Source organism: Lutra lutra, chromosome 9 (genome assembly GCF_902655055.1).
Source record: "Lutra lutra chromosome 9, mLutLut1.2, whole genome shotgun sequence".
Classification (NCBI taxonomy): domain Eukaryota; kingdom Metazoa; phylum Chordata; class Mammalia; order Carnivora; family Mustelidae; genus Lutra; species Lutra lutra.
The window spans coordinates 44,854,322-44,880,929 of record NC_062286.1 but is presented as its reverse complement, the minus strand read 5'-3'; the positions used below and the strand labels follow the sequence as shown (position 1 = coordinate 44,880,929).

General features: G+C 38.4%; 1 protein-coding gene across 8 annotated transcripts in view; it reads left to right on the top strand.

Annotated features, from left to right (window-relative positions):
* CTNNA2 (catenin alpha 2) overlaps positions 1–26,608 on the top strand; it is a 1,136,606-nt gene that overhangs the window by 1,019,059 nt on the left and 90,939 nt on the right. For all 8 annotated transcript variants that reach the window (XR_007130146.1, XM_047745913.1, XM_047745910.1 and 5 more), the window contains 2 exons: positions 8,743–8,894; positions 18,730–18,843. Coding sequence is in view for 7 of the 8 variants with exons in the window: in XM_047745913.1 (XP_047601869.1) it covers positions 8,743–8,894; positions 18,730–18,843 (266 nt within the window). In the remaining variant the exon portion in view is untranslated. The remainder of the gene's footprint in view (positions 1–8,742; positions 8,895–18,729; positions 18,844–26,608) is intronic.

The following is a 26,608-nucleotide window of genomic DNA, read 5'->3' as shown; positions in this document are numbered from 1 at the left end:
TGACTGTTGACCAGAGGCCTCTCTCTGTTACTTTCCATAGAGATTTTTTCCATAGCTCAGCTGTCTATCATCAGAGTGAGCAAATGAGAAAAAAAGAAAAGGCAAACAAAAAGGGAAACCAACATCTTCTTGTAACCCAATCTCAGAAATGACATCCCATACTCCTTGTTATATTTTATTGGTTAGGAGTGAGTCGCTAGTCTCAGCTCGTGTTCAGATACCAGGAGAAGATCGTTGGGGCCCATCTCTGACTATCACACATATAAATTTGCAAATGCATCAAGATGGGATGGACAATATGGGTGAAGACCAGCATAATTAGGATAGAACATGAAGACATGTGAACAGATCCCACAACATGGACTCAATAGGGACTTATTTAACTTCTAGCACAGAGTACCTATTTGCTTATACAGTGGCTTCTAAAACACAAAAGATTCACTGAATCAAGACAGAGCTATGCAGTTTATGGTCAGGAGGGCAGGAGAATAGTGGAGCTAAATAGTGGGGAAAGGAAGGCCAAGACTGGCTCAAGGTGATTGGAGAAGGGATTTGGAGCAGAGGACAGATCTGAGGAACTATACAAAGAAACAAGCTGAGGCTAGTATATAATTCAAAGATAACAATGTGCATGTCAAAGAGAAGAGAAAAGTAATTACCTCACTAGGGAAAATTCCATTTGACTTAGGTTCTGATATTCAGACATTAATCTCAGAATCTGAGAGACGTGATCTTGCCAGTAGTGACTAAAGTCATAGCGAGATTAGTGAGAGGATACAAAATCAGGGTCAGAAGTGAAAGGTCTAGATGATGCAGGAAATCCCAGCCAAGTGCTTCAGTAAGATTCTGGACATTCTTTTATCTTGTAGGAAAGCATCTATGTGTAGTGGGAGTATATGCTTCTGTAAATACTTATAGAAATGAAATAGCCATTATTCATGAGGTGGACATACAGATACATTTGATTAGCAAGCAACTAAAAAAAAAGATTCTAGGGGCGCCTGGGTGGCTCAGTGGGTTAAAGCCTCTGCCTTCGGCTCAGGTCATGATCCCAGGGTCCTGGGATCGAGCCCCGCATCGGGCTCTCTGCTCAGCGGGGAGCCTCCTTCCTTCTCTCTCTCTCTCTCTGCCTGCCTCTCTGCTTACTTGTAATCTCTGTCTGTCAAATAAATAAATAAAATCTTTAAAAAAAAAAGATTCTAAGTTCAGAATTTTGGAAGATCTTATTTGGATGGGGAGAACCTAGAATGTCCTCTAATAAACTAATTAATGATCACGATATTCTTTTTTTTTTTTAAAGATTTTATTTATTTATTTGACACAGAGAGATCACAAGCAGGCAGAGAGGCAGGCAGAGAGACAGGAGGAAGCAGGCTCTCTGCTGAGCAGAGAGCCTGATGCGGGACTCGATCCCGGGACTCCGAGATCATGATCTGAGCCGAAGGCAGCGGCTTAACCCACTGAGCCACCCAGGCGCCCCAATGATCATGATATTCTTTACTAAAACTACCGAACTGGTATAAAATGACGGCTGGCTTCTTTGGTTCATCCTTTGTTATTTTTGAGTGGTGCCAAAGCTATAAAAGTGTCCACTTCAGTTTGCATTGGACCCTCCTTCTACAATGAGTATGTCTTGGAGCTTTGGACTCTGATGATCTCCTCACTAAATGATTACACTTCACAAATGTGCTGAATTGTCAAGGTATACCTAAAGCCTTTAAAATGCCAGTCAGTCTTTCCTTTGGGCAAATTTGGGCCCCCCAGTGGTTTGGATCAACTCTCCTATATACTCTCTTCTCCTCTAACTTAACATCGAGTTGGGGACCACTTGAATAAAATCCCTTAGCAGTGTCTGGCTAGAGACCATTTTGGGGAAAGAATGCGTTAGGAATAGAAAGCACATGAAACAGTACTTTTCTGCTGTGGGGGGAAACTGATATTGCCCCCCTAGAGTCTCCCCAAAATAACACCTTCTGACTTCAGTTATTCTGATAATGTAATTCTCTAACCCCTCCACTGGAGTTGCCACAATTCCATCCCACTTTTGATATTTTATTCTTCCTAGATTTTTTCAGATGTTCTCATTCTTACTTTTTATTTTATATTAACACTTATTAGACTGGTTCTTTCTCTAAAGCACAGGGTCCTTGTCCATTTTCTCTTCTCTTTCCTTGGTCCTGAAGTTTGTGCAAGTACCACACTGATGAGAGTGTGTTGGTTGACTACCCCACTACAACTGAGGGATTCATATGAATGCAGATATCCTAGTTTGGCCCTTGTGAACTCGTCAAGGATACAATAATGAATCTTTCTCCTTGCTCAGTGGTGATCCTCCTACTCAAGCAGTTCTGAAAGGGTTCTGAGCTCAGGTTTCTGAAAGGTCCCTAGTGATCAAACCTAGAATGCCCACTAATAACTTGGTTAATGACTCATGAAATTATTTAATAAAATTATTGAACTAATATGAAGTGATGGACAGGAAGAGACTTAGTAAGTGAAATATGGTACTGTTTATTTGGTCCCTGAAATAGTGAATGACAAGGGAGTTCTTTTCTACATTCCATTCTTTGACTTCTCATCCTTCTCCCACTTGGATAGATTAGCTGTGCCAGAAACATAAGAACCTAAGATGCAAAGAAGGAAGAGCTGGTCTCATTCTAAAAGTGACTCCTAATGTAAAACAGTTGACATACAGAAATGTCAAGCAATTTTAATATATTATACTAAGTACTGTAATGGTACATACCTAATTAGGATGCTATAAAATTACAGAGAACTGACAACTTTGTGAATTAAGGGAAGTTTAACAATGTCAGTTAATTCTAAATGAGATACCAGAAATTAAGGAGGAATTCACCTGGGCCAAAGAGAAAGAGGTATATTTAAGTTTGAAAATAAATTCATCATGGATATGTTGGTATGACATGGCATGTTTCCATGTCCTCTTTGAAGACATTAAATAATCAGCCTAATTGGAACATTTAAATAAAGATAGGTAGGAATAGGTGGAAAAACATAGGTTAAAAATCACAGGCAGGTATCTGATGTTTGTGTTTGTATCTTATAAAGATTTTAGAGTCGCTCTCTATTAAAGGGAATCATTGAAGTATTTAAAGTTAGATGTGAATCTTTTAGGTGTTTACTCAGGGGCAGTGGGGTTGGTTAGCCATTTATTTCCACTACCTCTAGTTAACCTTGGATTTTGCTCTTACGGTTGTCAGCAGTCCTATTTGCATCTTTAGTGCAACTCTATGTTCATTTTACTGATTCACGCTGTGCTCTTGAAACATCACCTCTGATGTCTTTCTGAAGGATTAAGTCTAGAGCTTCCTTACCTCTTTTAGGATCTCAGTAGACACTAGAATGAGGCAACCTTGATTTTTATATGCATGCTGAACTCTGATTTCATTACTCTTGGAATGCCATCATTCTGTGGCCTGGTGTGCACTCTGCATACAAAAGCATAATAAGAACTTACACGTTTACTTTCAACTTTGATCATCCTTTCAGGATATAAGCTATTAAGAGCAATACAGTACTTTGATAAATAACTATAAAGTGGTGTCTATTTTGGATGTAATTCAGAAACTAGAAAGAAATTTCTATTTATGTAATCCTATATCAATAACTGTTAATATATAATGTGAGAATCACAAAGGCAATGCTGTATTCTATCCTAATTAGTGGGAAGCAGAAGCAGCATCATATTTGAAGTAGTTTCAGACTTTTTCTATCTGAGTATTACTTTTGGCATATTTAATTTTTCAGCATTATGAGAGGTATTAGAAGAATTCATAGTTTAACATCTTGGGGTCTGTCAAGATGGATCATTGTTCTATGAACTTTGTTTTTCTGTCTTATCACTTTAAAATACAAAACAGGACAAAACTAAAACAGGAAAGAGTGCAGCAGCTTGGAGAGCAAAGGTATATTGGTTAAAGAGTGGTAGTGGTTGACCAAGCCCTAAATAAATAAGTATTGAATGTGTTTAAAGCAGAGCATGGAGAAAGATTTTCTTAAGGATCAGACCCAGAGAAACACTGGCTCGAGGTAAGAGAAATGAATGTCTTCTTGGTTAAAGTAAACAAAATTGAATTAGTTGTGGGCTTTATCAGGTTGAGGAATATAATAAGATCATTAGAATATTAAGGATAAATTGAACTCTGAGCCCCCATTTATAAGTGAGGATTCTGTACCTCCTCTCCTACCATTTTTCACCCTTAAAAGGTTGATGTTATATTCTGTTCAATCTTTTTACTAAAGAACTTTTTTCCTCCCTCTTCTGACAATGCCACATCCATAACGGTGTTGTTCATACCAATATGCCACCCCCTCAGTCTCCCTAGAGAGAGATTCTTTATTCCATGTTGGAGCAAACAGAATGCCTTTCTCCAAACTTAAGGTTTCAGAGTAGTCCTCAGCATGTTTTTGGCCCCAGAACATCCATTATGACAGTGGTCACTTTTTAGGTTTTAGCTTTCCTTTCTTTCCCTTTGGCACAGAATCAGACCTGGAGGCTATTGGAGAAAGATAACATGTCACCTTCTGCATTTTCCTCCTCCCCAGATCTTCTTCAGGGCAATCTTGCACAAACAGAACAAAGCCACACAACAACACTGATCACCCTTTTATACTCCATCAAAGGTCTTTATGAAAATAGAGAGATGTGCCCTAGAGCCAGGGTCCAGCGGGTAGGTACTACCTAACTCAAGTTTTATTTTTATTTTTTTTAAAGATTGGTTGACTGATTTAAGAGAGAGACAGTGAAAGAGAGAGTTATGGGGAATGAGGGGAGGGGGAAGAGGAGAGAGAAAATCCCAAGCAGACTCCCCACTGAGTGTGGAGCCTGAAGGGGGCTTGATCTCACAACACTGAAATCATGACCTGAGCTGAAATCAAGAGTGGGGTGTTCAACTGACTGAGCCTACCAGGTGTACCTACCTAACTCAACTCTACAGTGGGTATTTATTAATTAAGGTTGAATATTAGGCATCTGGTCACAGTCACAATTTCTGAGGGACTTTCTCACATAAAACTGTTGATCAAAGTGGTTTCTTTTACATTCTGGTCCAAGAGCTAGAACTTTATTTTTTCAGAGTCTTATTCTGTAAAAAGTACAGCCTTAGGATAATCTGTTGATCTTTTCAAATATTTGAATCATGAGAAGATTCAAAGTAAAGGGACAGACATTAATATAACAGACCCTCCTTCTACAACTGAGGTGTAACAAATATTAACATTTTGCAGTATCTGATTCACATTATTATTTTCTCAAGAATTAAGATATACTTGAAACCTCCTGGGGTGCCTGGGTGGCTCAGTGGGTTAAAGCCTCTGTCTTCAGTTCAGGTCATGATCCCAGGGTCCTGGGATCGAGCCCCACATCGGGCTCTCTGCTCAGCTGGGGGCCTGCTTCCCCCTCTCTCTCTGCCTGCCTCTCTGCCTACTTGTGATCTTGGTCTGTCAAATAAATAAATAAAATCTTTAAGAAAAAAAAAAAAAAAACCTGAGGAACTCTACCTCATCTCCCGCCCCTCTTTCCTTCTCTAAGACAACCACCATACTTAAGGTGGTATATATCCTTTTAGAACATGTGTAATAAAATGTATATATCTTCCATTATACAGTACTCTGTGAGTTTTTAAATTATTTCACAAATGGTATATCTTTTCAGTTTGCTGTTCCTGGTCAACACTTTGAACTTAAGACTTACTCATTTGACTGCAGTGGCTGTCTCCTGACTTATATCCTGAAATCCATTTTGTTCCATCCTGAGGTACTGCCCATGAATATGGAGTGAACAGCTCACTGTATCTCCCCAGTGTCTCACTTAGTGGATTCCACACCCTGGGATAGTGCCAGTTGGAAGCGATCCCTTAAAGCTATTATTTTTATTCCTAGGTTTAATATAACTCTTCTTATTAACTTTTGGACTATTCAACCTATTAAGAAACAACTATAACCATAGAGACAGAAAGATGTTCCTGTGACTCCAATGTACTCAGTCTTGCTAACCAGTACCTCTTTAGATGTCATTAATTGGCCATGCCCTAGAAAATGTGTCAGCTCATTGGTTAGGACTAGAAGGCTCTGTTTTATTAGATTTTGTCAAAGTGTTTGCCAGAATGATGTGTGCCCATTTGACTCCCTTCTATAGTAGAAGGGTTCCCTCTTTTCCACATGCTCAGTAAGATGGGTGTTATTAAACTTTAGTTTGTTTGCCCATTCCAAGAGGTATGAAATATTCTCTTGTTGTTCACATTGTAAGTTTTCCAATTATTAGTGAAGTAAAGCATCATGTATTTATCAATAATATGGGATTTAGTATTTTGTGAATTACCTGTCTAACCCCCCCTTGGTCTAGTTTTCTATTTTTAGCCTTATTCATTTGTAGGAGTAGTTATTTTATGTACACGTAGAACTACTAACTATCAGTGAAACACTAGGGATAAAACTTCAGGCAGCTAACTGCTACTGATGGTACCACACAAATCTGTAAAATTGTTGATGGTCATGATGGCAGCTTAGGCATCAAATAGAATAAAATAAATATTAAGAATTTTCAGTTTAGGAAGGGAAGGGAATTTATAATTCCATTTAAGAAATATACTTATGGGGGGTACCTGGGTGACTCAGTGGGTTAAACTTCTGCCTTCAGCTCAGGTCATGATCTCAGGGTCTTTGGATCAAGCTCTCTGCTCAGCAGGGAACCTGCTTCCCTCCTCTCTCTGCCTGCTGCTCTGTCTCCTTGTGATCTCTATACATCAAATAAATAAAATCTTTTTTTTTAAAGGATGATACTTATGGGAAAATGCCAAATACATTAACAATATTTTCATGCCCAGGGAGGTCAATTTCAATGATCTAGATTATTTAGTCATATAAAACAGTTTATTCCAACAGAAATGGAAAGCTGGAATGGCCTTACTTCATGTGGTAGTTTTTAGAAGTATATTTTTGTAGAAGTAAAACTCAATGTCCACCAAATTCCTTTTATGTAAAAGTATTTCAAAGGCACAAATGAAAAATTCAAATGGTATAGAGAACCAATCCTAGTAATTCACTTACAGAAGGAAATTCACCCCATGCATGCTTAGGTTTTGATCATTTCTATTGAAAGAATGGCTAGTCTATTTTCCTGTAACTCTCCTCCTTTTTTTTTTTAAATACACTTTTAAACATTGGACTTTACCTAATAGAAATACATTTTTCTAGAAAGGTTTTATCTTAAATACTTTGACCCTAGAAAGTAAAGTAATTTAGCAGAGTTTCTCACACTAGGGATTAAAACGGATGTTAAAGTATCCACAGAGGATGAAAATGAGTATAAAGATGAATCAGGCATGAAAGTTCAGAAATGGAAAATGAATGATGTTTCTATTTTATTGTCCTTGTAAATAAAATGAATTGTGCTTTTGGCTTCCATTTGCCATATGAATTGATTGTTACAAGATAAAACCTGAGAAAATTGAATTATAATTTTTGAGAATCCGTGAATCAGCAGCATTTTTTCAAGTAGTCAGTGGAAGTGTTCCAGACATTCCACTGAATTTGCTTTCTGCAAAGCTCCACTATGTATGTAGGTGTCTTTGTTTAAAGAGGTGCTAACATTTTAGGGATTTATATATGTATCTTCTTTCACATTGAAATGGTCCTGGTAAAATGAAACAAAACTGGATTTGGCTTTGAGCCCCCTGGTCTGTAAGCCTAGACTTTGTGCTGGAGTCCTCTGGGTTTCCATCTCCTCTCTTGTAAGGTTCTTCTACAAGCCTCCCTCCACTACCATCCCCCTACCTCCAGTCTCAAGTCCTGTCTCAACAAAAGTGAAATACATCTGATCACTTCATTCATATGTTGCTATGAAATCCTATAGGTTAAGATCTATTACTCAAGGGTTAAAGCCTCTGCTTTCAGCTCAGGTCTTGATTCCAGGGTCCTGCATCAGGCTCTCTGCTCAGCAGGGAGCCTGCTTCCACCTCTCTCTCTATCTGCCTGCCTCTCTGCCTACTTGTGATCTCTGTCAAATAAATAAATAAAATATTAAAAAAAAGATCTATTACTCAACACCTATGACTTTAGCATATAATATTAGTTAAATATTTACCAAGGCTTTTTGAGGGCCAAATGCCATCCAATAAATGTGTATGCATCATTTCATTAAGATAGAACCTTTTAGGGGTGCCTGGGTGGCTCAGTGGATTGAGCTGTTGCCTTCGGCTTGGGTCATGATCTCAGGGTCCTGGGACTGAGCCCAGCATCAGGCTCTCTGCTCAGCGGGGAGCCTGCTTCTGCCTCTCTTTCTCTCTGCCTACTTGTGATCTCTCTCTCTAAAAAAGAAAAAAAAAATAGAACCTTTTATTTTATAGACGAAGAAGCAGGTTTAGAAGGAGTTAAGAAAACTTGGCTAAGGTTTCACAGCTAGTAACTGGCAGAAATGAACTTCAACTCAGGTTAAAATAACACAAAACATGTATGTGTATACACGATAGCACACAATCCTGAGCAGGTTTCAAAAACTTGTAGTTGCATACCATCACCATTCATGGAGTAATGGTTTACTTCCTGTGCTGAAAGTAAGTAATACAGAGATCTCTGCATTGGGTCCACCCCATACTACACAGGTAGGCACACAGCTCCACTGAGCAATTGGAATACAGGGAGCATGCCACCTTGCCAAGGGCTGGAACGGGAGCGTAAGAGAAAGATGGCTTAATCCACTGTTTCTCACTTTGTTTAATGCAGTGATGCCACGCTTTGCCGAGCAAGTAGAGGTGGCTATTGAAGCCCTGAGTGCCAACGTCCCTCAACCATTCGAAGAGAATGAGTTCATTGATGCCTCTCGCCTGGTGTATGATGGTGTTCGAGATATCAGAAAAGCTGTGCTGATGATCAGGGTATGTAAGGCTTCTACAGTTTGGAGCTGATCAGAGCTTCTGGTACAGACTCCAGAGAATTTACTTGGTTTGTGTTAATTACTTAGTTTTACTTGTTAAGTTGTGTGGCTCCTCATTTAATCAGACAAGGGGAACACTTTAGTCAGGCAAAAGGGACAAGTGATTCCAACAAGCCTAGATTCACATTGAATAACCTGAGGAGGGATGCTCTGCCTATTTCTTACATGCATTATTGTCTAAATTTGATATCAGCTTAGCAGTATTAATAATAGTATAGTATTAATAATAATTAATAATGATGATGATGATGATAATGATCTGATACATAGTCACACTATCTTAACAACAAATAATTACAATCTTATGAATGAGGCTGTATAATTTTGTAGCAAACCTCTTCCCATCACTCACCCTACAAGCTTCCCATCCTCAGTCTTTTGTTGGCAGCTGTGAGCCTTCCAAACGACTGTCCAAGTGATATAGAGCCATATGCTAGAAAACATATAATACAGTAGGTTTTAAAACTCAACATAAGTATCCATTGCAACTTCTTTTGTTCACCTACAAGGTACCTTCTTACCTTCTTCTATTTACATTAAGACACATAGCTTCCCTTGTTCCATTTAACTGCTATATAATATTTCATTGTAAGATGAGATTTTTTTTTTCTTCTTACCTTACCAACAATTTGGCATGGTTTTCAAGTAAGTTTCTTACCCACAGAACTCTTTTTTAAAATAAACTTAAATATTCAAGAGCATAATTGATGACGCAAATACATTTGGGGCTATTAAGACTGAAAAAGAGATGGGGCTTCTGCAGTGACAATCATAACATGAGAACATACTGTCTGATACTAATATAATGTGAGCCACAATTGTAATTTCAAATTTTCTGGTAGACACATTGAAAAAACAAAAAACACAGGTGAAGTCAATTTTAATAATTAACTTAATCAAATGTATCTAAAATGTTATCATTTTTGACATGTGGCATTAGCTACATTAAAATTCTCAGTAATTCATTGTAGCTCATGTCTACCATATTGGGTTAGATAGCACTGGACTGCATCCCACTCTTAATCCTCTGCAGTTGTCTCTAAGGCTGCTCAATAAAATCACAAGGTATCTGTTCACTGCATTCTGAAAAACTTGCTCTCAGGGCGATCACTGAACATCTAAAACAATATAACTTCAAACACTGCAAAACAATACTAACCAAATAATATCTGTGGTATTTTGTTCTCTTTGAACAATGTATACCTAGTTTTCTGAGTATTTTATCTGTGGGATTAATTCTCCTCTGAATCTTGATGTATTTGAGGTCATTAAATTCATGAGTGATCCTCTTCAACTGTGATTTCCAGAGTGCAATATGGTACTTCCATGGTGATCTGAGCAGGTGGATTAGAGTATCACTAGGAAGAGTCTCTCTTCCCTCTTTGTTGGTATCCATGCTTCCCCTGAAACATTACCAAACACCTTCGCTTGGAGGGCAAAAAAATCTTCAAATTTTCTTGTCTTTAAATTTGGCTGGATTGATTTCTCATTAAATATGTCTGTCTTTCATAATAATTTCATGATCAGAGTATTCAGACCATTGCATAAGTTACATCAGACGATTCTCATACTTAACAATGTGGAGTTCATGTTTGGAATTTGGAGGCTATCAGATATATTTCCTGTTCTTCTAACTTGCCCATTTTACATCTGTCAAACTCTTAACACCTTGCAAGACTTGGCTGAAACCTTCAAATTTTCTCCATCAAAAATATTGACCCTCTCCTTTATCTATGTATAACTATTTCTGCTTATGATAGTATTTATTACATTATTCCCTTTTATATCTTTTACCTTCTTTATACTGTGAAATTTTGGAAAGCAAAGGCTGTGTTTTTATTTTCCCTTCACTGTAGTGCCTTGTCTGGCACAGTGGTCAATGGTGTGTGTGTGTGTGTGTGTGTGTGTGTGTGTGTGTGTGTTGGTAGTAGTGGAAATACATACCTGGGAAGATAAGGAAGGTAACAGAAAAGGGATGAGAATTGGAGGAGAAGGAAAAGAGAGGTAGTCAGGCTTTTAAACCTGTAACAAATTAGATCGTTCTTTTTCCATTACATACTAACTTGTGGAATAAGGTAATAGACCACGAGAATTATGTTTTCAAAGCATTTGACACTAAATCCCACTATAATCCTCAAGACATATTTCCTCTTTTGCCATTTTTCTGCTTTGTTAGCCTTCACATTTTTGTGACAACCATTCATCTGGGAGGCTGAGGAAGTTTATAGCCATCATTCATTTATTCATTCATGAGCTGTAAAAAAACAATTTTAGATAAAATGCCATATCTTTGTTGAAGTGTCATTCCTACATCTCGACATTTCAAGTGATTTGATCAGATGGATTTCACACCACTTGAAACTTAAGAGAGAAATGTACAGTATGTACAAATTGTTATTTTTAAAATCCTTTTCCATTCAGCACCCACATGGCTTCATTTTGTACTTAATTTCTTGGTTTGCTTTTTGAGTATAATGATTAAGTCTACTTAAAAATTAAAAATCCATTGCACCAAGTTCGAAAGAAAGATAATGAGACAAGTAGAACTATTTCTTTCCCAGCAAACCTGGCCATGCCTCATTCTCTCCAAAGTGTTCATTGTACTTTGTAAAATAAGAAATCTTTTTCCCTGAAAAAAAAAAAAACAAAATAAATAAATGCAGAACAGACCCTGAAGGGATAAGTTTTCCAATACCTTGACTTGCAGTGATAAATACATATATCATGTGATGTTGCTATCCAGGCACTCCAGGGCAGTTCTAGGCAACCCTCTGAAGTAGACAAAACTTTCTTTCTTGATTCCTAACCTCACCTTTCAGAACCTCATTTCTCTCTGAGAACGGGTCTACTCTGCCCCTCTGCTGTCAGACTATTTCTTTGTTTGCTTCTGGCTGAGGCTTGTACTTGGTGACTTATCAGCTACAAAGGAATTTCCTAATTACCCCAGCAAGGTAATTAAAAAATGAACAGACAAATCTGGCATACCGCCATACCATTGATTCTCATTATTTGCAGTAGTTATATTCTGTAATGTTGCTGTGAACATTGAGTTAGAGAATCTTGAAACACTCTTCCTAGGGGAATATGCTTAGGTTCCTAAGAGCCTCTGGTTACATTTTCATTCACTGGTCAATATATAACTGTGTTTTATGCACGTTTTTGTTTAAATGCACTTTATTTAGTGTATATTTTTGACCTCCCAGCCAACCTCCCTGTAACTCATTCCTGAAGGAAGTTCATCTAATGCATGCCTTTTCCCTATAAGGTACATCACAAGTTTCTTACACTTAGGACCACCAAGCAACACTTAGGCACTGTACTTGGAAGCCATTGTAAGCAGAAAAATCACCAAAAAAAGGCACAAAGATGCAAAATATGTGGCACTAAATGAATACAAAAAGGGTACTTATTTACAGTATAAGAGCTCAGACAAAAAGGCCCAATGTTACCTCAGCTGGAAACTCACAGCTTAGGTGACTCATGTTTTTTGCCACATGGTCCTTGCTGGGAAAAACTACACAAGGATTGCTTTGGGGGATTACAAAGAAGCTTTTGGTTCATAGGCAAACTCAGGAATAAGGTATCTGCAAATAATGAGGGCTAACTGTGCGTTTAAGACACAGAGTTAGACGTTTAATACCGGAAATTAAGATAACTAGGTAGGGTAGAAGGAGGTAATACCTTGGTGTTAGGATATCTGTATTCCAAAAAAAAAAGAAAAGAAAGAAACAAACAGTAGTTGCTTCTCATAAGAATAACCCTGGGAAAAGTCTATATTCCTTTATAATGTAATTGGAACACATTAATTTGGTTGCACATGATACTTTTGAAAGCAGGTTGTGGAAAAAGTTAAGTCCTGATAAAAGTCTAAAGTTTAACTTCATAAATCCCAAACTGTGCCTGAAAGGGCCCTTGGAGCACTGCACGGTGTTTTAAAATTTCAAGGGAAATATACAGATGTTTCTAGCTCACGGTTTAAATATTAGGTTGGTATATTCCTTTTAATAACACTCTGTATTTATGAAGCTGGGTTTTTTGGTGGTTGCTGTGATAAAAAGGAAATTCAGTGGATGTTTGGTCGTATTCTGAGATTTGAGAAGTCATGCAATGTGCACCAGGCACTAGGTTGTTAATTTTAATCAACTTTATCCATTTTTGTGCTCTAACTGCTTAATCAACACAACTGTTCAGTTTGTGACTGTTTTATTTGTTTTTGTTTTGTTTTTAGCCAAGAGGCACCTTGAAAAAATTACTGAGGCTCAGTGAGAGTATTTGAAACAGTAGCATTTGGGAACCTATGGCTTAAATAATTTTTGGTCATTGGCATACTTGTTTTCATCTCTGTGCTTCAGTTTCTATATCTGCAAATGAGGACAGATATTGCCTTTGCTATAAAGCAGTAGCCTAGACCTGGCATTTAGTAGGTTCCTGAGAAACATTTTTCTTTTCTCATCCTGCTGGGATGACATTTCTTATTACAATCAATTAATGAAATACAATCTGTTAAATAAATTAACAATATTATTAAAACTGCAGGGATTGGAGTGACTCATCAGAGCTAGAAAATGAAGAGTTGAGAAGGCTTTTATGACAAAACTGATTTTTCTATTACAGGTTGCTATTATTCAGTTAATTAACATGGTCCTCTAAGGTTCCCAGTTTTGTTTTCCGAACTCAAGTAATTAGAAATAATTTCATATGATTTTTCAGAAATATTCAGTAATTTAGTCTTGGTCATTCATTTATTAAGTATCTGTTGAATGTTTACTAGATGCCCCACAGAGATGGAGGGGCCATGAATGGAGAGGTAAACAAAATAGAAGTCCCTATCTTCAAGAAATTTATATTCCTCTGGTGGGAGACACAGAATATAATAAGCAAGGAGGTAGAACATGCCAGTTACTGTGCCATGGAGAAAACCAAGGCAGTATAAAGGGATAGAACACAGGGTGCATATGAGTTTTATGAAGGGTGGTCACTCTTTGGATGGCATTTGAGAACAGACTTGGAGGAGGAAACAAGCCACAAAAATATTAGGACAAATGTGTTCCAGGCAGGGGGAATCACAGGTGTAGTGTTAAGGATCACACTAGATGAGATGGGAGGCTTCGATGTGTTCTAAGCTGACTTCGTTTGGACAAGAATCATTACCCTGAATCTGCTGGAGAGAGTAGAATGTATGGAGGAAAAAATAGAAGGAGATCCATCAGGAGGCTTCCAGGATAATCCAGGATAGAGATGCCAGTGGCCAATCACTCCTGACTGATTTTCTTTTACATTGACTTTAGGAAAATGCAATGCTCGTGGTATAGCTTTCTGATTGGGAAATCCTTCCTCAGGCATCCCCGAGATTCTCGTGTTGCCTCTCCGTGTCCTCCTCTTTCTGTTCCCAGTGAAGCTCTCATACACATTTGAGCCATTCTTTTAAATGGTGATTAATATATTTCTCATGTGTCCTGGTAAAACAATTCTAAATCCTTCAGTCGTTTCTTATTTTGCTTCCCTCCAGAAACTGTTATAGAGAAGACAGAGGATTTCATTTGGAGCCAAAGGCAGGTAGATTGATCCTGTTCTGTAATTGACATGTGGTGCTACCCTGGACAAACATACGATTTTCTTGGGCCCCTGTAATAGGCACCAATTAATCTCCTAGAGGAGATTTTAGAGGCCAAATACTTTAATCATGCCATTTTACAAATAAAACCCACTCTTGCAATCTAACAGATAATAGACCCAGGGAACCAAGAGTAGACCCAAAGTGGTTTTTGTTGGTTATTAAAAGACTTTCCCTGGGAGCACAGAAAGGCGGAATTGAGGCTTCACCCTCAGGTTCCAGCTTCCAGTCCGGTGAATTATACACGTTGGTGATTCATTTTTATCATATAAACACTACCTCATGATACAGGTCTTATTATCTCTGGGCCCATTTGCAGACCTTCACTGTATTTCCACGTCTCTTTTAACGTACGGAGATCCTTGACCAACCAAAACATAACACTGTTCCTTGTTAAAATGAATAATTCAAAAAATAACAGCATGAGAAGTAGGCACTTTTACATGCAATTAGCAAACTGCACATGCACTGAACTGTTTATATGGGTGACTTGGATGGGTTTGCTGAATGATGAAGGCACAAGAAAATATTTTAAGCTCCTCCATTTGCCTGGTATTATTGGCGATGGTTAAGAGCATAGGCTGTGGAACCCTTTCAGCTTGCTAGGTGTAGCACCCTGGAAAACTGACATAACAACTCTGAGCTTGTTTATACATCTGTAAAATGGACATTAATTTCTTGTGGGGGAGAGGCAGAGGGAGAGAGAAAGAGAGAACATTAAGCAGGTTCCATGCCCAGCATGGAGCTTGATGCGGGGTTCGATCCCACAACCCTGAGATCATAACCTGAGCCGAAATCAAGAGTTGGACGTTTAACTGACTGGGCCACCCAGGCACCCTAGGCATTATATTTATTTCATTAGGTTGTACAAGGATTAAATCCTTTAGCTGAATGCCTGGCCCATAGTGGTTGGTGAAAATTATTTCTATTATTATGATTATTGCAGTTATTAGGTATATGTTATCACTTATTACTTGAGTTCATTTTTATCATTTACAAAGCATTTGTATATACTTTATCCTAGAATCCTGGGAGGCAGGCAGGGAAAATAGGAATTATTGTCTCCATTTTATGAGTGAGGAGAGAAGTAAAAAAACTCTTAGTGATATAAACAGTTTATGAGTGGCAGAGTTAGGCCAAAAACACTCAGATTCCCTGGGTCCATATCCAGGTTTTTACTTAATTTATTTTTTTTTTTTTCATTTTTAAACTTTGTTTTGGTTTCTGAGCCCTAGTGACTTGAGTGAAAGCTCATCATCATTAACCTTAGGCTGCTGGGTTTTGTCTGTCATTGACTTATGTGCTAAACACACAAATCATTGAAATGTTTGGACACAGTACTATAGGCACTGTCATATTTTCCTTTTTTCTATTGAGTGTGGTTTTTCACTTTACTTTTCTCTCTCCTTTTCAAAAACGAATGATGAAAAGTGCTTGCAATCTTGTCATCTCATCTGTCAGCAGAATTTACCAACTTGCTGTAATTGTTCTGCAGTGCATTCCAGAAGAGTGAAAAATGATCAGAGATTATTGTCTCTGTCCACAATGGAAATACAACCAGTTATTTGAACCAGGTTCTGCCCACCCCACCCCTGCTTTAGTTAATAAAGTATGGGAACAAAACCTCTTTCTTCCTTGTTTCTTTTAATAATTCTGTGAAAGAAAATTGAACATCTGTAGATGACTGAGTGAATATTAGTAAGGTTGATGGAGAGAGAGAAGGAAAACAAGGATATGCCAAAGCTTGGAAATTACTATGCATAAGGTGACATTGGCATGAAGACCCCATTTTATGCCTGTCTGACCAGTCTCAAGGCTTCATCAATAACCACACCTGATTATACTGAAGTGGCCAAAGAAACCAGCTGAATCAAAGTGTGCCCTTTTGGATGGGGAATGGGCTACTGTATCATCAGTGCTGCGGTGGTCTGCTTCTTCCTTTTGAAATACAGAGCCCTGGGAGCTGGTGCTCCTTCTTGTGCTAAGGAACGGTTGTGGGTGACTGTCAGCTTTCAGTCTAATGACTGTTGATCTGAGAGGGTTGCACTAATGCACTGTCTCCCTTTCATACACCATCCTCACCAATTCCACATTCATCTTCTTGGAATTAACAGAGGACAGTAGCCTACAAGACATGCTGCATGATTTAGAAGGCCTTGAACAAGGTGTAACCTCTCATGCCTCAGTTTCCTTATCTGTAAAATGGGGAAAATTGTGTCTACATCATAGGACTATGAAGAAAACTGGATGAATTAATATATGTAAAGTCCTTAGAGAAAACCATGATGAGCACATGAAAAGCACTTAATGTATGTTCTCTATTATGGTCATTAAAGATAGGGAGTATTTTTATTTGTGAGTTTATGGACTACCTCCTACATTTTCTCTGCATGGAATAGACTGGATCTCCATGTAACTACTCACTTTTTAAAAATTAACATATAATGTATTATTTACCCCAGGGTTACAGGTCTGTGAATCCTCAGGCTTACACATTTCACAGCACTCACCATAGCACATACCCTCCCCATTGTCCATAAGCCAGCCACCTATCCCTACCCTTCTATCCCCCAGCAACCCTTAGTTTGTTTTGTGAGAGTAAGAGTCTCTTATGGTTTGTTTCCCTCCTGTTCCCGTCTTGTAGCTACTCACTTTAAAGCCATTCCATAGCTCCAGTTCTTACCTGATTTATAATGTGAAAAAGATAGACACATTTGGGTATTTGGGGTCTAAATTCTAATCTGCTATTAATTAGTTTAGAGACATTTGGCATACTTTTTGCAGAACCTTGGTTTTCTTGTCTCAAAAGAGAATGATCCTTATTTTACTGTGCTGGTTTTAGCTAAATTGATACTATGTATGAAAGAGCTATTTAATCCTTGGTGGTTGTGTAGTGATTGATAGATTCACTTTGTAAAAGTGTTTGAATGAATTGATTTCAAAATCCTAACTGTGGAAAGAACCAAGATGCCCTTCAATGGATGAATGGATAAGGAAGATGTGGTCCATATACACTATGGAGTATTATCCCTCCATCAGAAAGGATGAATACCCAACTTTTGCCCCAACATGGACAGGACTGGAAGAGATTATGCTGAGTGAAATAAGTCAAGCAGAGAGAGTCAATTATCCTATGGTTTCACTTATTTGTGGAGCATAACAAATAACATGGAGGACATGGGGAGATGGAGAGGAGAAAGGAGTTGAGGGAAATTGGAAGGGGAGGTGAGCCATGAGAGACTATGGACTCTGAAAAACAGCTTGAGGGTTTTGAAGGGGTGGGGGCTGGGAGGTTGGGGGAACCAGGTGGTGGGTATTAAGGAGGGCACGTATTGCATGGAGCACTGGGTGTGGTGCAAAAACAATGAATTCTGTTACGCTGAAAAGAAATAAAAAATAAAATATATGCAGTGAAAAAGCAAAAAACAAAAAAAATGAACAAAAAAAATCCTAAGTAATGATGGTGGCAAACTACTTTTAAATGCCTATTAAATGCAGATATTTTACACAAAGTATGTTACTTAATCTTCACAAAAATCATAAAGGAACTTTTATCAACAGCAGTTCACAGGGGAGGAAACTGGAGCTAAGAGGATTTTGCCAGTGGTCACACAGGGATTCATGTTCAGGCAGTCTTGACTCTGGATAGTCAAGTTGCAACCTGTATGCCATACGGTTTAGTGACCACATCGGATATTTCATCTGGACTCACCGTTGGCTTGGCGATGATCAATTCTTTTTGCTTATTAAAACTAGAATAAAGACTGGGAGTAGAACAAGAAGGGCATTACAGACCAATAATAGGTACAGCTTTTGTTGTTGATGGTGATTTTCTATCCTACAGTAGATTTCTATGGATGGAAAAACACAAATATTTTTTCTTAAAATTAGAAAGCATGTCATGTCACAAGCTAGGCAGACTTTTTATGCCTACAGGAGGAAGTAATCAAGTGTATTTTTTTTTTTAAGGTAAATTGGGGCAGCTTGGTTTTTCTGACTCCATCAGAGCCAGTATCCTCCTCCATACCCCCCTACATATAACTGCCCACAAGCTCTCTTTCCTGGGAGCTACTTAGCTTTTGTAGGCACAAAGCGTTTGGGTGGGGATGAGGGTTATCAATTTAAAATATACTGATTCTTCTCTTTTCCTTTGTACCTGTAGACCCCAGAAGAACTAGAGGATGATTCTGACTTCGAGCAGGAAGATTACGATGTACGCAGCCGGACAAGTGTTCAGACTGAGGACGACCAGCTCATTGCGGGGCAGAGTGCACGGGTGAGTGGACATCCAGGACTCGGGTTTCATGCACTGGGCCTATGTACACCAAGTTGGTTTGAGGGGATTTCTGATACAGGGTATTGAAATCCCAGAGATTTATAGCTCAGAAATCTGTGCTTTCATCTGTGGTTGTTCTTTGCAATTCATATTTTACACAATGGAAATAACCACCACTGCTTCTGTTTTCTGTTCATGCTATTCTCTTACCATCACTGGAAACAGAGAAGCCACATCACTGCAAATGGTTTAAGTGTCTAGTGGATTTTGTTGGGTGCGTGTAGATGGTTCAATAGCTAGGGGATGCAGGAATGCTCAGATCTTGCATTAGCACAGACACCACAGTGCCACTTGAAGTCACCAAGCTTGTTAACACAAGAGGCCGTGACAAATGGAAAATTAGAGTACTACTTTGTTAGTAGCTGGGCCATTACTGTTCCATACTCTGACGTAGGGTCTCTGATGAATGGGACCACATCTTTGAAATTGGTTCAAGGACATCAAAATAGAGACAGAACTCCCCATCCCCCTCGCAATACCTACTTACGGCAAGGGCAGTAGCCCTAGAGCAGTTTGCCATATGATAGAAAAAGAAATTATAGAGACATACTAGACATATGCCAGTTTAAGGCATGGAACAGGAAGCAACAGAAAGATCACTGCTCTGGCTGACATTTGAGCACCCTGGAACACTCTGTGACACTCTCTGCCAACACAAGTGTTTCAAAGAGGATTCTGACTGATTCTATTAATTGGATCTCATTGAGGATAGATGCCAGTAATCAAGGTAGGTCTCAGGAGATTAAGTCCCTGGGGATTACAAAAGGAGGTGAGATTCTCCTCCCTTCCAAGGTTCAGATTTTATGCAGTAAGAACAGCCCCATTATAGACTGTGTTCTTATTATATTCTAATTAGAATTATGTTCTAATTCCCTGTTAAGTTTTACTTAAGGAAAAAAAAAAAGGTAGAGGAAGCACAAGTTTGAGAAAGAGGTGGTAATTAGAATAGTGATTAGGGGGGCACCTGGGTGGCTCAGTGGGTTAAAGCCTCTGCCTTCGGCTCAGGTCATGATCCCGGGGTCCTGGGATCGAGCCCCACATCGGGCTCTCTGCTCGGCAGGGAGCCTGCTTCCTTTCCTCTCTCTCTGCCTGCCTCTCTGCCTACTTGTGATCTCTGTCTGTCAAATAAATAAATAAAATCTTTAAAAAAAAATAGTGATTAGGAAACCCCAGAAAGATCACCCTAGTTCAGGAATTGTGAAAGAAGAGAAGGAGCAGCCAGTCAGAGGTTAAAGAGGACTCAAAGAAGACTAAGCCTTATGTTGAGTCAAGAAAACCTTCGTACTTAAAACCCAGTTTCTCTTTTTGTGCTTTCTGTGCTGATATAGTCTCATGCAACAGTGAAATGATTGACAAGATATAGATGGACATTGATGAGGAAATGGGAGGGTAAAACTAGAATATTAAAGATGCACCAGCTTTGATTTCAGACAGACCTTGTTTTGAATTGTAAAGAGTAGAGTGAGGACCATGCTCCATTACATGTGGCTTAATTTTTCTGAGCTTCAGTTCTATTATCTGTAAAATGTGAATAACTTATTTGACTGGATTCTTTGGAAGTTTAATGACTTAATATTTGTAAAATTATGAACACAATACCTGACATCCATTAAATGCTCAATAAAGAGTGAGTGAAAATCGTCATCCTTTGGAAGAGAAATTCTTTTGGATCACAGACTGGTGACAGTAAAAAAAAGTACACAAAAGAATATGAAGTCCCCTACTTGGAAAATCTTTTGTAAACTCTAACCCCCACCTCCTTGTCCCCTGCCCCCACCCGTGTTGAAAATTAAGTTCATGAAGCGGAGAGGCTTTTGAACCTGTGTTGGCATAACACTAAAATCAATTCATCCGTCAAGTCCGTTCATCTTCAAAATTAAGTAAAGCCAGCATTTTTATGTCAATGACAAAGGGCATATTTGAAGTATTTCATCCAAACATTAATCAATTCAAAGTCCATTTGATTGACTGACTGCAACTCGGTATTGATACAGTCCAATATCCATTGACTCGTTTTCTCAAAGACCAAAGCATATCATACAACCCTTATCATGCTTTATAGTCACCATCTTGTCAAAATGGCATGATTAGTCCCATTCTTGCCAGGAGGAATGCAGTCCCATTGTACTTCCATTTCATGCATCTTATGATAGATACCAAGTCAATTAAATGGAAACGAATGTCAGATAGCACCTGTCTATATCATCTATTATTTTTCCCCCAATAGGTGAAAAGACAATAGTCTTTTTTGAAAGATTTTCCAGTGTGAATTATGAACATGGCCCAGGATAGTAAGAACAAAGTACCCCTATGACCTAGCACTTGCTGATTTGTCTTTGAGATCCGTCACGTGGTCTGTGTGATTAACTCGCAGCAGACAGCATTAGTTATTGACTCAGCCTATTTTAGCCCGTAATTACATGATGACAAATCAGAGACCTAGAATTATGGCTGTAAGTTGGAAATAAGCGGGTGCATTGAATTGCTAAGATGACAGATGGTCGAACTTTTGACCAGAGAAGTATGTTAACTTGGTCAAAATTGTGAAGGAGGCAGAAGTTGTCTTTGACAGAGGTGGTTGCTCTTTGCAGCAGCCAGTCCTTCCCTTATTTTAATGGACTTACTTTGTGTTCTCATTCAGGTGATTCTTCCTCTCTGAAAAGGGTAAATTAATCTAAAAGCAGGTTATGGTAGGAGAAAAGCTTTTAGTGTCCACTCGAACATTTCTCCCAAACTCTGATATTAGAGTGCTTATTTCCTTTATGTGTCCCTATCTGCTGCTTCTCTACAGCATTTTCTGAGAGAGGGACAGGCAGAGAATGATCATACCCTGATCTGATAAAATGTAGAAGTAATCAGACCTTGTGATCCTAGACATGACATTTCATACTCTTTCTTCACAGGTCGATGTGGTTAAAATTGGTTAGTGACAACTCTTGGACACTTAACCTTGGTGATAGAATGTATTATCTGGAGTCACACAGACCTTATTTTAAATACGGGCTTGGTCAAGCTGTGTGACTTTGGGCAACTTTCTTAGCCTCTCCATCTCTTATCCGTGCATGTGTGTGTGTCTGTGCTATGTGTGTGTGCACAGCATTCTACCTTATGATGAAATTAGGAGAGCTGCATAGTGAAAAGTATCATAAGATGTGTTACATATTGTCAAGTTGACAAAGAAGATGATAATGATGCTTATAGTGTAAGGCAGTTCTTCATTACAAGGCTGGTCAAATAATTTAGGCTAAAAGAGCATGGACAATTTAGGAAATCATCAAAGTTTTTACTTACTAAATGGGAGAGTTACCTCAGTTTTCCTATTTACTTCATGGTCTGAGACTGGTAAAAGTCGAAGGACCCAACCTTTAACTGCTTCTGTTTATTATTCTGCTTTAAAACCAAGTAGGTAGGGGCACCTGGGTGGAGCAGCTGCCTTCGGCTCAGGTCATGATCCCAGGGTCCTGAGATCCAGCCCTGCATCGGGCTCCCTGCTCAGTGGGGAGCCTGCTTCTCCCTCTCCTTCTGCCTGCCACTCTGTCTACTTGTACTTTCTATCTCTCTGTCAAATAAATAAATAAAATATTTTAAAAAAGTAAAACCAAGTAGGTAGAAATGGACACAGTGAGTTTTAGCCCTTTTAATCATTGTTATTAACATTAATGTACTTGAAGCCTAGATGTGAGACTCTTGCTCTTGTTTAGGGAAATAACACCTGTCAGTTTGGAAGCCCATAGACTTCAAATGTCATTTTTCTCTTTGAGATTAGAAAAGTAATCATATCAAAAACTCCGGAGATTTAGATTGAAGAAAAGATTCTGGGCTGAGTGATTATTGGCTTGTTTCAGTGATTTATACTTTCTCTTAATAAGTAGAGTTTTAACCTCAATCACAAAAAAATGGTTGGCTATTCAGAGGAAAGGCTGAAATCCTGGGGTGGGCTATTCTGTGGATTCAAGTCTCTGATTCCACAATTTGTGGCCCCAGATCAGCCAGAACAGCAGTCTGTAGAGCTGTGCTTGACTAGTGCATAGAAGCAGCAGAAACTCTCAGACTGCCCCAGGTGATCACATCAGAGAAACAGAAAAGCTGGTTTGTTCCCTTTCCTCTTGGCCATGAAAATCACATTTCTCATGTTCAGTTAGTTTGAGGGAAGGAACAATTGTGTGTTACATATTTTGTATTCCACTTGATTTAAATGTAGTCAGCCTCTCTTTTTTTTCCTAGCCAGAACGACTTTAATGTGTTAACATTTCAAACTGCTGAGTTACATTGATAAGACCTAATTAAAACTCATGTGTTGAATTTTAATTTGATTAATTTGCAAATTTCTCAGTTTGTGATCTACTGTTTATAGATAACCTTTTTTCTTTTTTTTTAATTCCAGTTTTAGAAAAGGTCAATTGTGAATTTTTAAAAGCCATGAGCATTTTAAGAATATTTAGGAAAAGACTTTGGCTCATCGATAGCTACATAAACAGAAGCAAATGTAATGACACTTGCACCCAAGTCACACACCATTAAGTGCATTATGCGGGTCGAGCACCCCTAGAGTCAAAATAACATCTTCTTTTGCAAATCTACTTTGAAGGGGCCATTTTTTTTTTTTTCCTTCAGAATTGTGCCCTTAGAAAATATTTGTCAGTTCTGGTAAATTCTTTTGAACTATGTTGATGCAGTGAGTGGAAAAATGGTTACACAATCAAAAGATATTTGTTGAGCTTCTATTCTTTGCAGGATGCTGCAGCCTCTACCCTAAGGAAGCTCAGACAGAAGTCAGAAGTAGGGCATTAATAGGAATTCAGGAGTAGAGCAAGGCAATTAATACTTGAATCCCAAGTTAAACAATTGAAACTCATGTGATATAGCTGAAAGATAAGTGTATGCCCTTCAATACACAAATTAATTCTTTTGAGACAATGGAAGTTTCATTGCTTTCCATCCGGGGATTGAATGGAGAGTGTGGAGGTCTGCAGGGGAGTTTTACAGATTCTTCAACAGAGAAGTACCTAAGGAATGGCTTAAATGATGATGGTTAAGACTTGTGAGGCCTAAGTAAAACAGGATTAGTAGCTCTGTATGAGGAGGACAGATTAATGTAGGATGTGTAAGATCATCAGACAAGGGTGCTTCAGGAGAAAAAGTTTCGCATTTAATATCTGCAAACCCAAACTTATCTCAAATGCATTGGAATAGCTGTCTCGTTACTAGTACAATGTTGTATATGTGAGCTTAATAACCAACTCATTGGTTGTATATTAACTACCTCTTTTGGATACAGTTTTTAAAGTACTTAAAAAAATTTTTTTTCAGAAATACAGTTTTTTAAACATTTTAACTATAGTATTTGTATCAGTCCAGCTTTCTAAATTTGGATTGTAATTTCTGTATTTACACATGCACACTCATGCACATACACGTACATACATAGAGACTCGATGCTAGTTATATAATGTCACACACATGCATGCATGGAAGTTAGTAAACACGGCTCTGCATTAGTAAGATGTATCTGTGCAGGTAATAGTCCAGAGACACCTTCATGCAAATCAAAGAGACCCCTTACATGGGCAGATAAAGCCTCATCTCCAGGTTGCTCAGCCTGGTGAACAATGCTTGTCATTTCAGCAACCGTTGCCCCACTGGGATGGGATCATGATGCATGGTTGTGCATGGTGATCTAGTTGTGCTTAATAGTTAAGTATGGTGTTAGTTGACCTGGGTTTGAACCCTATTCCTACAGCTTTTAGTTATGTAATGTTGAGAATTTAATTTCTCTGGGCCTTAGTATCACCATTAATAAAATAGGGGTTAGAATAGTATTAATCTTGTAGAGTGATTAAGTAAATTAAGTTTTTTATATACATAAGCTTCTTAGCACACTATCTGATATACATTTCTGTACTCAAGGAATCATGTCAATCTTCTATTTATGCATAGTCACATAGATTTTGGCCCCATCCCTGTCTTTCAAGGCAATAATGTAATAAGCTAGAGAGGTAGCTGGAAAGGAAAATTAATACAGACATGATGATAATATATTAGCAGTAATCCCACATATGCTTTCATTTTTTTGAAAAAACACATTTATTATTTTATTTACTGTCTGCCATAGCACTTTGAGGTAATTGTTTACTATTCTTAGATCTGAAGAAGTTAAGAATATGATCCAGTAGCAAGTAGGTCTTAACCTAAGTCAGTGACAGATCCCGTTGAGCCCAGTTTTGTGGAGCTTATGCCCATTGATATTTTTATTAGAAATCAACTACCTTGGGTTGGAGCCTGGGCATTAAGGAGGGCACTTGACGTAATGAGCATTATATGAAATTGTATTATATGAAACTGATGAATCACTAAATTCTACCCCAAAACTAGTAATACACTATATGTTAACTAACTTGAATTTAAATAAAACAAAAAAAGAAAGAAGAAATCAACTACCTTTCCTTCCAACAATTCACTTACATTGGGAGGAGTTTTATAATTAAGGAAGCAGAATTTTCTTGTATGTGTTGTTTTACTTGTTCTTTGCAAAAGCTGTAAGTTCCCCAAATCATGCTTTCATTGGGGAATACCCATATCCCAGAATCAGAGGGCCACTACTGCTGTCACACTTATCGACACACCCCTTTCTCTGAATCATTTTGCACATGGTTCTAAGAAGATGCAATGATGTATTGTCGACGTTGCATTCAGGGCTTGCTCCATACATGGTGTTTAACAAATACAGTTGATTCTCTTCATTTGTGGTACTTAAATTCTGTAAAGTTACCATGAACACTTAATTAGCAACTATGGAGTCATTGCTTCTAGAGGAAATAGAGGGTTAGGTTCCTGAGAGCTGCTAGGCTCAACATTTTGTTTCAACCAAGCAATAAGAAATCTTGTTTAATGAATGTTTCTTTTAAGATACTTTACTTTATGGTTTTGATTCATTGTTATTGAACTCATGGCCAAGCGCCATATAGTCCCTGCCTGCATGAAGCTTATCTAACAAACATGTGTTTCTCCATAAGGTGCAACACTGCCTCTCCGTGCTTAGGGGCACTGGGCACCACTTAAGCACTATGCTTGGGGTCCATGTTAAACAGCAAAATTACCAAAAAAGAGCAGAAAGATGTGGAAAATATGGCCCTAAACAGACCACAAAAGGCCACTTGTTTAGTGCTGAAACAAGAAGGTAGAGAATTTATTGTTCAGCCATATCTGGGAACAGGCCTGTCAGGGGACTTTTTTTTTTTTGCAACTCTGTGCCTGTTTGTGAATGACCAAAAGCACCACAAGTATTGATTTTAGAGTTGCCAACAAATTTTATAGAGTTGGCAAATTTGTAAATAAAGAATCCATGAATGACTAGAATCAGCTGTAATTCTTGCTTTTCTATATTCCCTTACCTAGCAACTATTGAAAATCCACCTTTGCTTCTTCCTAAACCTATATTTTATCCCATCACAATTTCTGCATCCTTCTAGGCTCTGCAGGGAGCCATGGTTATCTCAGAATTTCCACAGAGGAGGTAGAAGAGGGCTGGGGATAGGTATGACACCCCTAAAATGCTCTGGGCTAGGGGATTGTTTGGTATCTAACCATGGATTCCTTCTAACACTCATGGCAAGTTTCCCCCACCCCACCCTGCTTGGATGCTCAGATATTGTTTAAAATTCCTCTCCTTCCCAGCATCAGAAAGCCTTTTTTCCCCCCTTCTCTG